The 17,809-nt window shown below is 41.2% G+C and overlaps 1 protein-coding gene across 1 annotated transcript in view; it reads left to right on the top strand.

Annotated features, from left to right (window-relative positions):
- Nucleotides 1–17,809, top strand: part of Map4k5 (mitogen-activated protein kinase kinase kinase kinase 5) — an 85,386-nt gene that overhangs the window by 17,704 nt on the left and 49,873 nt on the right. Inside the window, exons 2-4 of the mRNA XM_036205628.1 lie at nucleotides 1,186–1,243; nucleotides 15,923–16,013; nucleotides 16,435–16,499. Coding sequence (XP_036061521.1) covers nucleotides 1,186–1,243; nucleotides 15,923–16,013; nucleotides 16,435–16,499 — 214 coding nt within the window. The remainder of the gene's footprint in view (nucleotides 1–1,185; nucleotides 1,244–15,922; nucleotides 16,014–16,434; nucleotides 16,500–17,809) is intronic.

Below are 17,809 nucleotides of genomic sequence, written 5' to 3'. Positions count from 1 at the left end.
GTGGATGGGGGTAGAGTTGGAGGGAGGTGAGGAGGCGGGAGAAGGGGAGGGAGGGGGAACTGGAGTCGGTATATAAAAATAGAAAAAACTTTAATAAATAAAAAAAAATATTTGCAGGGATATTCATTGTAGCACTGATTATAGTCTGTCCATGATCATTATAAAATAGTAATTTTTCTACTAAGGGTTGTGTCATAATCAAAGGTATGGTTAGAGAGAAAGCTACGATATATTTATTCCTTTATTAATAATTACAGAGAGTTAAAAGCAGTAGTGAGTTATAAGCTGTATCCTGTTGGTGGAAAATTAGGTAGCACTGCGGATGTTGTAGAACACTGTAAGGGGCCCTCATCTTCTGTCCCACACATGCACACACAGTCACATACGTGTACAAATGGGGAGGGGTAAGCCTGGGAAAGGTTGCTTTTTCTCTAGATACTTGGATATGAGTCATTTAGATTTCTTTTTCCTTTAGCGGCTTGTGGTTATAATTATAGTATACAATAAACATGAATGTTCTGTTTTTGTGGTCTTGGCTGTAGGGAAATTGTGTTTGTTTATTCATTCATTCAAGTACTTACCGCTCTGTGCTGCCAGCATGGTCTCAGATCCTGAGTTCAAGTGATCGTTTCTGCCCCCCAGCAGTTAGGACTGCATCGCGAGCCCTGGTGCCCTGCTTCTTTGTTATTGTGTAAACCGGCACATGATAATTGTGCACACTTACGAGGTCGGAACTGACAGATGGTTACGCTGCGTCTGCCTACCCGTCACTTGAAACATTTGTCATCTCTTTGTGGGAATAAATCTATTGAATGTACAACACATAATTATCTGTAGTCACTGTATTGTGCAGTAGAACACTGGAATTATTTCCCCCCATCTAGCTGTAGTTTTTTTCTGAGAAATAATACTGAGGAAATAGCCTACATATAGAGAAAAAATATTGTAAGGAATATACTAAAATATTTAAACAGTAGCTGTTTTTTTGAGGAGTGGGACTAAAGTAATTTTTTAAAAGACTTTTCTCTAATTTTCCTTACTGAGAAAATGACTATATCCATTTTACTGGAAAAAAGATTTGGGATTTTGTTTCGTTAAAACCATGGTTAATAAGCAGTTTTTAGGACAGTAGCTTGTAATATTTTATACACTAACAAACTTGAATTTTTCTATTTTCATTTTTAGGCCAGAAATGTACATACAGGAGAATTAGCTGCAGTAAAAATCATCAAGTTGGAGCCTGGTATGTATTTATGTACCGTGTGTGTGTGTGTGTGTGTGTGTGTGTGTGTGTGTGTGTGTGTGTTGCTAGGGATTAAACCCTGCCTGGTGTGGGTATGTATTAAAATACTTTATACACTTTTTTATATAATTCCAAGTCTTACATGCATATTCTGTATTTCCTGCCTTTTTTTTCTTTCAGGTCAGTAGAACATCTCCAATATGATCATATTAAATTGTATCAAAGATAGTCAAAGTTATTTTTAATGTCACAGTTTCATGTACATGCTCAAAAATTAAAAGCTTTATTGACTCAATGACAAAGTAATTTTCTTTTGCAATTATAGTGAACATCTTGACTTTAGCTTTAGCTGTTAAATAGTGTAGTTAGAAGTCACAGAGACAGCCCTAATTAAACTCTGGGGGACACTAAATAAAACCCAAACTAATAAATAGGGAAAGAGATCATAGGCAGGCCACAGGACTGGTAGGGGTCAGAGAGAACCAGAAGGTGAAAGAGAATGCCCAGACTATGTAGTATATGTGTATGAAATTGTGAAAGAACAAAATGTACTAATAAAGAGGAATTTAAATTTCTTTTAATTAAGAAAGTAGCAGCTTAACTTCAAGGAAAAAGCCAGTTAGTATTCAAGATAATGATATTCTGTATATAAGCTGTTCCCTAATTGACTCAGTTTTCATAAATCAGATCTCAATTCAGTGCTTATTTTATCAGCACCTCATGTTTCAGAAGAGTATTTTAAAACACACTGAGAGATCTGTTTTGAAAACAAAAACCCTCTATAGCCGGTCATCCCTGAAGCATCTGCTGAGGGAGCAGAGCCGTAGAGCAGGGAGGTGACTGTTTGGTGTCTGCTCATTTGCTGCTTTAAACGGAGACCTGTGTGTTCACGTGTGCTTATAATTATGTGGGACCCTTAATTTGAGCGCCTCTTATATTTCAAATACATTTTTGGACCATCCTCCATATTACTTCAATAGATAGATGATACTTTGAAATAGCCTGTTTTGGAACGTTTAAAATCACATTTTCAGACATGACACAACACCTTTTCCTCTGACAGAAATTGTTGTGATATTTCAGAATCCTCTTACTATTCCATGTGGTGAATGTAGACTGATCTCCAAAATGTCACTAAAGAGATAGGACTAAGAACAGACTTCCCTGGAGGAGTCAATTGAGTGAATGCGTCACATCATGTCACATAGTGTTCAAGAGCTGGGGGTGGTCTAGGTTCTGGGCTGGGCTGTAAAAGGAAGCCCAAATGTTTATCCTTTTGCTGCCCACAGAGGGTACACGAGGCTAGGTTCTGTATTGATTGATTGACTTGTGCATAGCTTACTTTTCAGTATGGTGGTGCAAGCCAGTAGGATATGCTGAAGAGGTAGGGGCAGGAGGATCTGAGTTCGATGCCAGCCTGGGCTACATACTTTTCATTATAATTCACATTAATAAGTATATTTTTTAAGTCTGCAAGTCTCACTTATCAGGTAATGTTGTGAATAATATAGAAAATTGATTCAATAAAAAGGAAAAAACCAAGGCTAAGGAGATGACTTACTAGATAATTACTGGCCTTGCAAACCTAAGGCCAGGGTTTGGATCCCACCATCCTCAATGCTGGACGGGCGTGGGGGCCTTATTGTGATCCCAGCACCATTGAGACAGAGCAAGGATCCTGGAGCAAGCTGGCTAGCTAGACTAGCTCAATTAATAAACTCTAAGTTCAAATGAGAGACCCTGCCTCAGTGTATATGGTGACAAGCTATCAAAAAAGATACCCACTGTCAATCTTTGGTCTATGTACATGCACACACACATGGATGCACACCAAGGAAAAAGAGAACTGTACCATGCATGGTGTTGTTGTTTAGCTCAGTGGTTAAATGTGGGGTCATAAATTAAGACTCTATGAAGGGCTGGAATTCTCACTTCCTTGTTTTGTAAAAGCCCTTGGTTCATATTAGAGGTCACTTATAAAGACTGATGTTTAAACTTTCCCTCATTCAGAAAATATTGAAGATGTGATCTCAGTATTTCACCATTTTGTGTGTGTATGCACATGCACAAGAGCATGTGCACATGTGTGAGCATGTGTTGGGGGGGGATCGGCCTGTATTGTTCACCACTGTATACACTCAAGCTCTCCATGGCATTTGTGGGGATCCTCTTGTCTCCACCTGCCATCTCACGGTAGCTCTGGATTACAGACACATATATCCACACCTAGCCCTATAAGGGTTCCAGGGATTTGAACTCAGGCCCTCACTTTCCCAGTGAGCCGTCTCCTCAGTAGGCGACATTTCTGTATTTAGTTGATGACTTGTCAGCTGCTCTGCCTTGCCTCTGTCGGGTTATTCTTCCTCATGACTGACTTTTAGATGTTCATATCTGTAGCGTCCCGAGCTTGGCCTTATCTTTGCTCTACTTCTGGTCTTTGTCTTGCTGCACAGAGAGATGTCTTTCCCACTTCTCAGCCTTTGCTTCTTCATCCCCGTTTTCAGGTCTTTTCTGTTAGATAATTCTATTTTTTTGAAAATTAACTGAAATTTCTAATAGTTGTCTCCTTCCAAGTTTAAATATCTTACCCATCAGAACACTTCTAAATAGTAAGCACTAGGGGTGTGTGTGTGTGTGTGTGTGTGTGTGTGTGTGTGTGCATGTGCACGCGCGCTTTTCAAATTGCTGAACAGTTTCCACAACCATTACCAAAAGCTTCCTTTATTGACAGATTTGAAGTATGTTGGTTGGGTTTATATCGTGATACGGTGGTTTCTGCTTTCTATTTTAAGTTCAGTAACATCTTGGTTTTGAGCAAAATGACTTTTTATTATCTATTAAAATCCTCTCTTATTTTTCAAATGTTGGCTTTTTATTTATTTGGCTTTCTGAGACAAGGTTTCTCTATGTAACCGCCCTGGCTGTCCTGGACTCGCTCTGTAGAACAGACTATCCTCAAACTCACAGATCCGCCTGCCTCTGCCTCCCCAGTGCTGGGATTAAAGGTGTGCGCCACCACCGCTGCCTGGCTTACTTATTTATTTTACAATAATATTATTGTTCTGGAGACAGGAGTCTCACTCTTTGCCTAGGTGGTCTCAGGCAATCCTCCTGCCTTGGCTTCTGAGTCGTCACGGCGACAGCTGTCTGCCGCTCCCTGCCCTGGCTGCGGAGGAACTCCTTCAGTCCCAGACTCAGTTTTGTCTCTGGCAGGCTTGTGGCGCTGACGTCACTTTTTGTTTGTTTGCGCTTCGTTGTCATTTCAGTTGGAAAATGTAACTTGTTTACTTTGTAACATAATCTGGATCTCCCCCTTTAATAGATGAGTCGATCGATAGATTATGATTTAGAGGATGTTGGAGTTCCCTTCTGGTATTTGACTTTCTTGTGTTTATTTTCTTATTTGTTCCTATATCTTTCCTGTAAGTCTCTGTCTCTGTCTCTCTCTCTTTTTTTAATGACTGGGAATTTCTTTTATTTTTGCTGCTGATAATTTGGAAGAAACATAATTTAATTTTATTAGAAGGTGATTTGTGGAGCTTTGGAATAACAGATTTAAATTTACATAGCTTTATTAAGGAATTAAACAGGGGCCTGAAGAGATGGCCCATGATTAAAAGCCCTGGCTGTTCTTCCAGCAGCCCCAAGTTGAGTTCCCAGCACCCACACGGTGGCTCACAGCCACCTGTAACTCCAGCTTAGAAGGATCCAGTGCCCTCTTCGGCCTTCGTGAGCACAGCACTCATAGAGTGCACATACATGCTTACGTACATACAGGCAGAACGCTCATATACTTTAAAGTCATTTTTTATAAATAGTTATCATCTTTGTAACCTACTTATAAATGTAATGACCAGTTATCCAGAGTTAGCTCTCCACTTATCTAGATTCAGTTCTCCTTGTTGGTATTTCCATGCCATGTCTTTGCTACTCTTATTTGTATATCACTAAGTAGTGTGGTAGTTTGAATAAGATGTTCACCATAGTCTTGGGCATGCTTAGAGGTGTGGCTTTGTTGGAGGATGTATGTCACTGGAGGTGAGCTGTGAGAGTTTAAAGATGCACGCCATTTTGAGTTGGCTCTTTCTGCTTGTGGTTCAAGGTGTGAGCTCCCAGCTGTTTCTGATGCCCTGACTGCCGCAGGTCACCTCTGCCGCACGTCCCTGCTGTGATGGGCTCTTATTCTCTAGAATAACTGTGAATCCAGATCACCTCTTCTTTCTGTGATCCCCTTGGGCGTGGTGTTTGTGCTAGTTAGGTTTTGTCAACTGGACATAAGCTAGAGAGCCGTTTCGGCAGCAGGAACCCCAACTGAGAAAATCCAAACCCCTCCATTGGCCTGTGGAGCATTTTCTTGATTGATGACTGATGTGAGAGGGCCCTGCTCACTGGGGATGGTGGCAGTTCTGGACAGTATAAAAAAGCAGGGTGATCAAACTGGTAAGCAGCCTTCCCCCATGGCCTCTGCTGCAGCCCCTGCCCCCAGGTTCCTGCCCTGACTTCCCTCAGTAATGGAGTTGTTAGATGAAATACACGTTTCCCTCCCAAGTTGCTTTTGATTATGGCAATTTATCACCGCAATAGAAGCTCTAAGATAGTGTTTTATCACAGTTACAGAAGAAGAACTAAATACAGGTAGACTTTCCTTTAAGTGTCAGGAGTAATGCAATGTGTATCCACAAATTGGTTTGTTTCCCCGCCCAGTTTGTTTTTCTCTTAGTCTTCCTCATTTTGGAAATCAGCCAGGCAAGCTGCAGACTGGGCTGTAATTGATTTCTTTTTTTATATTCCAGAGTCAGTCTGTTAGCAAATCCTTCAGCTCTACCTTCAAAACATATTCTGAATGTCTGTCTCTGCATGTACACACACACACACACACACACACACACACACACACACACACGCACGCACGCACGCACGCACACACGCACACACACACACTGTGTTTGAATGTGAGATTATACTTTGATCACAGCTGACTTCTGCTCAAACCCTCCCTGAAGCTCTAGGCACACTTGGAATCATACTCAGATGTCCAGCCTTTGCCTAGTTCTAAAATCCTGCATGACCTGCTCAGCTGCTTTTCTGAACTAGTCACTTAGGTTCCCCCTTCGCTCCTCTGCCGCCGTTTGATTTATATTTAAACGGTCCAAGCTTAAACTAGCTCTTCATTCTACCAGGAGAACTGGCGTTTGGTTTAGAAAATTCCTTGTCGGAGCTGGAGAGGTGGCTCAGCAGTTAAGGGCACTGGCTGCTCTTTCAGAGGATCCGGGTTCAATTCCTAACACCCACATGACAGCTTAACAACTATCTGTAACTCCAGTTCCAGGAGATCCAACACCCTCACATAGACAAGCAAACAAGCAAAACACCAATGCACATAAAATTAAATAAATAATTTTTATTTAAGAGAAAGAAGATTCCTTGCCATTCAGAACTCAGCTGAGATGTTATGTCTGCACAGGCCAACTTAACCCACACCCTTGTAGATTTATAATTTTTCATAGCATGTGACTGCTTGGTACTTTTCCTATATGAATATTCATTTGTCTCTCCTAGAGTGTATGATCCAGAAGAATTTGATCTTACGTCTCCACTGCTGTATTGAGCATGTAGGACAGTATAGGCACACGCTGGACACTCCTATTCTTCCTACAAACGTACCTGTGTTTCTGTTGCCTTTGAAGAAGAATGGTCATTGACTAATAGGATGGCTGTGTGCTCATTCTTCTGCCAGAAAGTCTGAAGCAGGTCTCCTTTGAATGTTGGAGGAGCACGCTGTTGGGCCAGCCTGGAGGTGGATTTCTCCCCTTATTGGGAAATAGCTGTTTCTGCATTAGGGGAGGTTGGCAGTCTGCCTTGGTCTTTAAAGCTAGGTTCTTCATGGAATACATCTAGATCTTTGAGAATTATTTGCAGGATCCTCCCTCCCATAAAATACAGTGAGTCAATTATTTAAAATTTTGTTCTTTCTGTCTCTCACAGAATTTTATTTTATCATTCTTAGATTTTTTTTTTTTTTAAAGAATTTCATTGCTTTTAAGAATGTCAGTTTCTGGGGGCTGGAGAGATGGCTCAACAGTTAAGAGCACCAGCTACTCTTCCAGAGGACACGAGTTCAATTCCCAGCATCCACACCACTGGCTCACAACCATCTATAATGAGATCTGATGCCCTCTTCTGGAATAAAGGCATACATGGAGTCAGAGCACTCTTACATAAAATAAATAAATAAATCTTATGAAAGAAAAAAGAGCGACAGATTCAAGCTGAAGAAATAACTTGGTAGTTAAGAGTTGATACTGTTCTTTCAGAACTTCTGAGTCAGTTCCCAGCACCCATATTGGGCCGCTCACACTCACCTGTTAACTCCAATTTCAGGGATCTGTGCTACACACACACACACACACACACACACAGAATTTTTTTAAACTAATGCCAGTTATTCACGGAGCTCTCACCTTCCCTGTGTTTTCCTTGCAGACATGTTTGCTTTGGGCTGTGTGTGTGTGTGTGTGTGTGTGTGTGTGTGTGTGTGTGTGTGTGCACATTTGTGCTCTCCTTCAGTGCTTCTGTTTGTCTCTAGTTGGTTCTGTATATGTGTTGCTTCTCCTCAGCGTCTGCACTGGACTCTCCCAGTGTTCTTTTTTCAACTGTTGCCTAGTATTCCTGTATTTCCCCCACTCATTTCCTTCAGAGTTCAGAGCTCTGTTGTCTAAAAATTCCCCTCCAAGGGAATTCTTACGGCTTTTGCATCCTGTAGTTACTTTCTTTTCATGATACATTTTTGAGCAGAATCAATGATTTTTCTTTCAGCATTGGCAGTGAAGCCTAAGTGGACAGTAGTGGTTTCCATGTTTTTAGAGCAGACTTTAGGAATATTAACTCAAAAATACAGTGACATATTAATGAATTTTCCTAGTATTAAGTTCAGATATTTTAAAAAATTCTTCAGACAGCATTATTTCAAAGTTGAATTCTTAACTGTATTTAGCCTCTGAAGAAATTGTACCAAAGCCATAGAATACAAAAGCACTTCCTTGTATTGACTTAGCAGATGAACTGGTTTAGAATTGTGTTAGACATGAAAAGGTAATTACTTGCCAGTATGACCAGAAAGAGCCTATGTCTGGTAGACCATAAACAAAAGAGGTTTATTATTATTACTGTTAAGTAAATGGAATGCCAGCTGTAGACATAATAATAATTTTCCCTTCATAGTTAAAAATAGTGCTTATGATAATTTAGAGTCTTAAATTTTGTTACACCCTTACTGACTTGCCCTTGGCAATTTAATTTTATAATATTTCAGTCAAAAGTTTACTGAAATAGATTGCACTGGGGGCTTTCCCTAGTATTCATAAAAATGCTAAAGTAACCCTTTAAGAGTGAAGATAAATACAGACAAGTGTTTCTTAGCCACAGAAATGATCGTGAAGGAAAGTGAAATCTGCTGTCTTTCTGTGGCCCTGTGTTCTCACTGTCTTTTTTATATACAGAAAGACTAATTTCAGGAAGGATCTGATGATTGCTGCCCCATTCTCAGAGGAGCTACTGTGTTAACCCATGTAGTCACCACCTCGCACACAGGGGCATGCGACAGGATTTGGCTTACCTGTACTCACCTCAAAGGAGGCTCAAATGATGATGACATGTGCCATCATGACCTGTCTTATGTCTGGATGCTTACCTTAGCCTGACGCCAGCTCGGCAGTCTGTAGCTGGTGGTGGCCATCAGCCAGAGCAGGAACAAAACCCCAGGAAAGCTTGCTTTTCCTTTCTTCTCTCCTCTTATCCTGTTGTAGTGAAACACCACAGTATGTTTGTTGGTGATGGTGGTTTGTTGAGACAGGGTCCTGTGTAGCCAGGCTGCCAACAAACTTGCTATGCAGCCAAGGCCTCCTACCTCCATCTCCCAGTGCTGGGGTTATAAGCGTGTGTTACTGCTCCTGGCTCTACAAGGGTTTACTTGTTTGTTTAGACACTTTCACCCTGTAATGCTGGCTGGCCTGAATTCCCTGTGGAGACCAGACTTAACTCCTGCCACTGCCTTTTAGATGCCAGGATTAAAGGTGTACGCCACCACTGCCCAGCTGGTTTTTGTTTGTTTGGTTGGTTTTTGTTTTGGTTTGTTTTGGTTTGGTTTGTGTTTTTTGGGTTTTGTGTGTGTGTGTGTGTGTGTGTGTGTGTGTGTGTGTGTGTGTTTTAATGCTGTTAGGAATATTCATGAAATGATCTAGTGTTTTAAAATAAAAAGTTGAGTGTACTTCTTTAGAGTTTTCTAAATAAGTGGGAATGTGCTAATATCTTTCAATAGATGTTTAAAAGTTTTTTAATGCTACCAGGAAAATACCAGGAAACCCTGTTTCCTGGAAGTATTAGAAGAGATTTTAGGGAGAAATGTCAAGACGTGTATAAAGATGTGCCTTGAATAAAACCATCAGCTGTTCTAGTTAAGTGGTACATTCTTGCTCTTTGAAACTCTATTTTAAAGCTTAATGACCTTTAAGAAAAAAAAGGGAACTAAACATTTTTTTTCTTTTTAACGTGTGTGTGTGTGTGTGTGTGTGTGTGTGTGTAACAAGGAGGTACCTACCCTCATTCTGTCCTTTATTCCCATGAGACAGGGTCTCTCACTGAACCTGGAGCTAAGCTGGCAGCCGAAAAGCTCAAGCCATCCTCCTATCTCTGCCCTGCACCCCGGCCCTGTGGTTAAAAGCATGCGCATGACCACATCTGCTTTTTCATGTGAGTTCTGAGAAGGAGAACTCAGGTCCTTACACTTGGGCAGCAATGCTCTTCTTGGCTGAGCAAGGCCCATAGTTTCAATCAAAAAATTATGTATATATCTTCTGTGTATATGTGTATGTGTATGTGCAGGTGCCCCCAGATGACAGAAAAAAGCATTAGATGCCCTGGAGCTGGAGTTACAGGTAGTTGTGAGTGCTGAGAACTGAAACTTCAGTCTGATGGAAAGCATGCCCTCCTAACTGCTGAACTGTATCTCAGCCTATAGTGTCCACTCTTAAAACTGTAATATAAAATATTTGTAGCCCTCTCTTCATTGTTTGGATGCTTCAGTTCTGAACTAGGGAGATGTTAATAGTGATAATAATAAACTTCAGGGTAAAAATGAACATCAGAAATTTTGTTTTAGGGGCAAGGGAGATGGCTTAGCAGTAAGAACACTTTCTTTGCAAGCATGGGAACTTGGGTTCAAATTTTCAGGGGCTTACTGCCTGTTCTGGTTGGTTTTAATTCAACTTGGCACAAGCTAAGGTCATCTAAGAGAGAACCTCAATTGAGAAAATGCCTCCCTAGGATCCACCTGTAGGCAAGCCTGTGGGACAATTTATTAATTGCTGATTGACATGGAAGGGCCCAGCCCACTGTGGGCAGTAACATCCATGTACAAGTGGTTCTAGGGTGTATCAGAAAGCAAACTGAGCAAGCCAGGGGGAGCAAGACAATAAGTAGCATTCCTCCATGGCCTCTGCTGCCGGATTCCTGCCCCAACTTCCCCTCAGTGATGGACTGTGACCCGAAAGTTCTGAGATGAGATGAACTCTTTTCCCAACGTTGCTTTTGGTCCTGGTTTTTATCACAGAAATAGAAACTCTAACTAAGACTGCTCTTCCAGAGGACTCGAGTTTAGTTCCCAACATCTTTATCAGGTGACTCACAACTCCATGTAACTACAGGGACCTAACATTTTCTTCTAGCTTCCTCGGGTACCTGCACGTGTGCACACACATACACACAGTAAATCGTTTTTTGTTTTTTGTTTTTTGTTTTTTGGTTTTTTTTTTAATTGTTCAATTTAGCCAGGTGGTGGTAGAGCATCCCTTTAATCCCAGCACTCTGGAGGCAGAGGCAGGCGGGAGTCACTTGAGTTCAAGGCCTGCGTGGTCTACAAAGCGAGTTCTAGGACAAATCTTTATTTAACCCATATAGAAAGCCTGCAGTCCAAACCTGTAACCCCAGCACTGTGAGGATGGATACAGAAGACTCCTTCAGGCTTGCCGTCTTGCTGTCTAGCCTAAATCCAAGTTCAGGTTCAAAGAAATACGTTGAGTAGTGATAGAGTGGGGCATTGAACATCCTCCCCGGCCTCCACCTCTGCATGGGCACATGTTCTCACATGTGTACATGTGCATGTACCTGACACAAAAAAGTTTTGTTTCATTGGTTTTAAGTAATAGAAAATGAATAAAGGCTAAGTAGAAAAATTTTTGCCAATTAAAGTGTCGGTAATCCTGTGTATTGTATTCCTTAGGTTTTCCAATTTGTCGTGGAACACAAAATAATATTAAAATTATTTTCATTTTTTTAAAAAAAATCCTTGACCTTCAATGCCAGATTCTAAATTGGCCTCCAATGTCAGATTCTAGATTAGTAAATTTGAAACTTACAGAGATTTTCTAGGTCAAGAAAATTGAAGCAGAAAGATTGTAAGTTTAAGGCTTGTAGGTTACCGTGAGTTCAAGCCTAGCATGGTCAGCTTAGCCAGACCCTGCCTTAAAATATTTTTTAAAACAGGAGAGGGACTAGAGATGTAGCTCAGTAGCAGAGCATTTACTCAGAATGCAAGAGGCCCCAGTTTTAAGCCCCAATACTGGTTTTTGTTTTGGGTTTGTTTTTTTTTTTTTTAATGTTTTTTTGGTTTTTCGAGACAGGGTTTCTCTGTGTAGCTTTGCACCTTTCCTGGAACTCACTTGGTAGCCCAGGCTGGCCTTGAACTCACAGAGATCCGCCTGCCTCTGCCTCCCGAGTGCTGGGATTACAGGCTTGCACCACCACCGCCCGGCCCTTTTTTTTTTTTTTTTTTTTAATGTTTTTAAGGTACTTTATCAGTTAACATTCCACACTCATTTTGCTTAGTGGGGAAAAAAAAAAATCTCATGTTTCTTGACTGCCACTTGAGGCAACCAAATCTGCATGATCCCCAGTGTCACTGTTTTTCATGGCTACTTGAAGCTTAGCAAATACACTATTTATATCACTGATTTTATTGAATTTCTAAAAACAGTTAATTTTTTAAAAGTGGGTGTGCATGCAGTGTGTGTGTGTGTGTTCCCACTTAACTCACAGTGATGGTTTCTTCCACCTCTTGGCTACTTTGGATACCATTGCTTTGACCATGAGCAAGCGTGTATCTCCTTGAGACTCCGATGTACTCTTTGCGTGTATACTTAGTTACTTACTAGATAAATAACTAGATCATATAATAGTGCTATTTTTATTTTAAAATTTTAAGGAGCTGCCATACAGGGGTTTTTGTTTGTTTGTTTGTTTGTTTTTAGTTTTGTTTTTTGTTTTTGTTTATTTTGTGTGTGTGTGTGTGTGTGTGTGCATCATTTTATGATCTCAGCAGTGAGCATAAGGGTTCCATTTTCTCTACTGTCACTTAAAAAAAAAAAAAAAGAAATAAAAAGCTCATCCTTACTGGGCGGTGGTGGCACACGCCTGTAATCCCAGCACTCAGGAGGCAGAGCCAGGCAGATCTCTGAGTTCGAGGCCAGCCTGGTCTACCGAGCAAGATCCAGAAAAAAAAAAGTGATAGTTCCATTATTGATGCCTCTATAGGACAGACATGTTTTAGTAGCTTTTCTGCGTAATTCAGAAGCATCATGTTAATAATATCAATCTGTGAGCAACAAAGTAGAAATATACATAGTAGATCTTAAAAGCATAGATCAGATAATATTTGATGAAATAATAGAAAGTCTTGCTTTCAGTAATAAATATCTTACATAAGTGATGAAGTGTTAGCTTATTCCAGGGGACGCAAGCCAGTTTTGGCTTCTAGTCATTTAGTTATTCAGACGAGGACTGGTCCAGTGTCTGTCATGTAGTGTTCGGAGCTTCCATCCCTCCTTCATGTCGGACGGACTCCTTTCTTGGCTGATGTGTGAAGCGTGATCCTAATTAATCTTAACAATAAAAACCAGGGGTCAAAAGATCAGAGAAGCAAAGGAGCAGCCACTAATGACTTCTTACCTCTCCCGATCCTCAGATAGAAGGGGGCCGAGATCCTGTCTCCACCCACCTATATTCTGTCTCCAACTCCTGATTCTGCTGGGATTAAAAGCATGAGCCTCCCAAGTGCTGGGATTAAAGGTGTGAACCATTACCTGGGCTCTAAGGTTAACTAGTGGCTAGCTCCACCCTCTAATCTCCAGGCAAGCTTTATTTGTCAGAACACAAACAAAACATCACACAATAGTTGTGGGTCATTCTTTTCCTGGGGGGGGGGGTCGTCTCAGGCTACATTCTCCATCCCCAGGACTGGAAAAGGCCGGAATGACAGTCACATGGCCTCGGTGGCTTCTAGTTTTCTCTGGTCCACATTGGTGTAGCCAGCAGCTGCCCATATCAGAGTCGGAGGCTTCTCTGGGGGTGCTCTCTGTTCCCTTGTCAGGACTTACTCAGCCATGTGGTTTTCAGAGTACATCGAAAAGAACTGTAGCCAGAGTAGCTCTGGAATTACAGATCCAAAATTCTATATTCTATATTCCGGAGTATCTGTATACCCAGATTCTATATAGAGCAGAGTTATTGATTCTGCTAATAACTGAAAACAGACCCATTTTTCATGTTTCAACTTGTAAAGACACCAAGTAGTCTCCTGCCAGGTTGTAGATGAGTCCTGCCCGAGTACCTTCAGCAGCCAGATGACTTGGCACAGACTGTAGCTCGTGCTGAAGGGAGGAAGGGAGGAACATCACCTCAGAAGGGCAGGAGTGGCGGTGGGCAACTAGAGGGGTAGTGGAGCCCTTTAAAGTGTGTTTAACGTGAACAGAACAGTCCGGGAGTGAAGCTGGCTGTAAGAGAGGCTGGAATCATAGTGAATGTCAAAGTGAAGGCCCACACAGCCCTTGAAGATACTCATGTAGGAAGAGAAGGCACTGAAACCAGAGATAATGAGTCCCGTGGTTCTCAGCTAACTAGTCTCTTCCTTAAAATGGCCTGGATAGGATGAAACTCACCTTGAGAACACAACCTAAAACCCACCTCTGCAGGAGTAGAAGTAGCCTGCATCCTGCATGCCCAGCATACAACCCACTGCCTTGCCTGTGAACCAGCATTGAGCATGTGGAGAAAGAATCTAGAGCAAACAAAACTGAGAATAAGTCTAACCAATTAGGTGAAAGACCTAGACAAAAAACCCTGAACCAGGGCCAGGAGAGGGTTCAGCACACTTGCCGCCAAGCCTGATGACCTGAGTTCCATCCCTGGAGCCTACATGGTGCAAGAAGAGAGCTGACCCCAAAGTTGTCTTCTCAACTCCACATGTGTGCAAATGTACACACACACACACACACACACACACACACACACACAGACACCCTCAAATGTAATTTTAAAAAATACAAACACTGATTACATTAAGCAAAGTTAAGCCAAACCAGGAAGATAAACATCACATGTATTCTGTCATATGCAAAATCTAGATTTAAAAGTGTGTGTGTGTGTGTGTGTGTGTGTGTGTGTGTGTGTGTGTGTGTGTGTGATGAAAACAAAGGGGTGGTATTTGGGAAGAGGAAGGGACCGGTGGGAATGTGGTGGGAGAACAAGAGATGGGAATGTAGGAACAGGCATGAACAAAGTGCAATGATAGACACATATGAAAATGTCATAAGGAAACCCATTGTTGTGGCCAGTTTTAGAGAGAGAAAGAAAATAAAGGTGCAGACTCGGTGAACAGATTAGAGAGCAAGAACCAACTGGTGGCTGTCCACAAGAAACTCACCTCACTGGACAAATGCACGTGGACTGAAAGTGTAATGTTGATGTTCCAGGCAGTTGGACTCTGAAAACAAACACGAGCAGTAGTTCTCATGTTTGACAAAGCCAACTGAAATGAGTCAAGAGATAAAGAAGTTCATTTTATATTAACAAATGGGGCAGTCCAACTAGAAGATATGGTTCTAAATAGATAATGTATTGAATGTTGGACCCAACTGCAGAAAACAGACACTGTTGTACATATAGGGACATTAAGTTCAGACACAGTAATAGTGAGTGACTTTGGGGCTGGGAGGATGGCTCAGTGGGTAAATTGCTTGTCATCCAAGAGTTGGTACCTGAGTTTGAAACCCTAACATCCACATAAAAAAAGCTGTTGCTGGTGGTGTGCCTGTAACCCTAGTACTGGGAGGAGACAGGAGCATCCCTGGGACTCACAGACAAGCTAATCTTGCTTAGTCAGCAAGCTTCAGATTTATTGAGAGACCCTATTTAAGAAAGAAATAGGAAAGTGATAGAGGAAGACACCCAACATTGACCTCTCAGCTTTACAGGTGTGCCCACAAATTCTCACTATCCCCTCCCTCTTCTTTGCTCAAATAAAAGTAGTCAAGAGATAAAGAAGTTCATTTTATATTAACATCTCTGGCATTATTCTTTCTGTCCCCAGACACATATTTAAAAACTGAGAATTCTTCATTACCCCACTCTCATTAATGAACAAAGAGATAGGATGTAGTTCAGTGGTGGGAGCATCCTAGCATTCAGGATTCACTTAATGTAGATTATGTACATAGAAAAACTAACTGTACCACTGATCAAGTGGGCATGACTGGTAACTACAGACTATCCCAACAGCTGCAAAATACAGTCTTCTCATATTGCTTCAAATCTGGAGTAACATGGTGACCAACTTACTTTCTTTTTCAGGTGATGATTTTTCTTTGATTCAACAAGAAATATTTATGGTTAAAGAATGTAAACACTGCAACATCGTAGCCTACTTTGGGAGCTATCTCAGGTAAAATCCAGACGCACCATCTCTTGATCTAGTTGTCCTGTTCTCTTCCTTACCACTCTCCCTCCGTCTCAGCACCCTCGTATGTGTGCATCTTGAAAATGCCCAGAATTCTAAGTCCGTTAGGGTTTTCCCCCATCTTCCTGCTGTGTTAACATGTGCACCTCCATTTCTATGGCCGTGCCTTGTCTGGAGGCCTTCATGGATCGTTATGAGTGATGACAACAGAAGACCTTTTTCAAGTTGAAACAAAACTGAAAGTGATGTGCTCTCATGTGTGCTGAGGAAGGCCTGCTCGGGCAGCTTCCTCTTGCTTTCTGCAGAGCACCAGTGAGCTGAAAGTGAGAGCTGTGGAGCTGTAGAGTGCTTTCGTCAGTAGTTGAGGATTACAGGCTGCTATAATTTTCTCTCTCTCTCGTTATAGTAGGGAAAAACTGTGGATTTGCATGGAATACTGTGGTGGCGGATCACTTCAAGATATTTATCATGGTACTGTTAATACAATTTTACATCTTAAACTCTACTGTGGCTTTTATGATTGTTGTTGGACATTTCTAGCTTTAACAAGGGAAATGATTTGGGTAGATTTATTCACTGGCATTATTCTTTCTGTCCCCAGACACATATTTAAAAACTAAGAATTCTTATTGTTGCCTTTGATTATTCAGCTAATTTTGCTATGGGGGAACTAAGAGATCCATAAATGCTTGTACAGTATCAATTTTACTTTTTACCTGGGCATGGCGTGTGTTCTTGTTACCACTGATGCATGTGAGACACAGTGAGAAGGGTCCAGAGTTTAAGGCCAATCTGGTCTGAGCATTGAAACTGCTGAAAAATTAAATCCTATTTAGAGTTAGTTTTAGTTAGCTCCTTTTTTGTTTGCTTGTTTTGTTTTCGAGACAGGGTTTCTCTGTGTAGCTTTGGAGCCTGTCCTGGATCTCGCTCTGTAGCCCAGGCTGGCCTCGAACTCACAGAGTTTGGCCACTTGGCCTCTGCCTCCCAAGTGCTGGGATTAAAGGCGTGCACCACTGCTGCCCGGCTTTAGTTAGTTTTTTTTTTTTTCTTTAACAAATTTTTTATTCATTTTACATACCAACCACAGATGCCCCAGAGTGAGTTTCTAAGAAAGCAGCATGGCAGCTGCAGAGGGACTACCCGAGATGCTTTACAGGACAGTCGTAGGAAGAAGTCAGCCAGACAGAGCTACAGGGTGGAAGTCAGTACTCTGACAATCTGTGTTAACATGTGTGAGTTTTGAAAAGAAAGACTAGTCAGTCGTTTCTCGGTTGAACTTGGCTTTCTTCATAACCTGTTTAGAAGTTGCTTTTGTGTCCACTAAGGTGTGTGCTGGACAGCTTGAATTGCTAAAATTTGTGAAACTGAGAATGAATCTTTATGAAATATTTTTATTTTCTTTGCTTAACATGGGATAGTGAAAGACCCATTGCAACTATGTATAATTTATTAAAAATTATGTGACATAGTTAAAAATATTTCTATGCTGAAATCTTTACATTGAAAGTCATCCAAGTTTGTTCATGCAGCTTCTGAAATAGCCACAATAGATGTAAAAACAAGTATTATTCCAGTGTTGTAGCCTATAAAAGATCAATAAGTTTTTATAATGTCAGGTGAGCAGTGAAATAAACTAACTGTATTTAACAGTATGTAACATAGCTTTGTGAGGACCGACCTGAGTAGGTCTCCTCAGAAACTGTATAGCACTGGTGATCATGCTTAGGTTTTTAAATTTTTATTTTTATAAATATACACAAATGTAAATGTATAGCAAAATG

This window comes from Onychomys torridus, chromosome 14 (genome assembly GCF_903995425.1).
Source record: "Onychomys torridus chromosome 14, mOncTor1.1, whole genome shotgun sequence".
Lineage (NCBI taxonomy): Eukaryota > Metazoa > Chordata > Mammalia > Rodentia > Cricetidae > Onychomys > Onychomys torridus.
The sequence above is the reverse complement of the archived record's forward strand: the minus strand, read 5'-3'. Positions and strand labels throughout refer to the sequence as shown.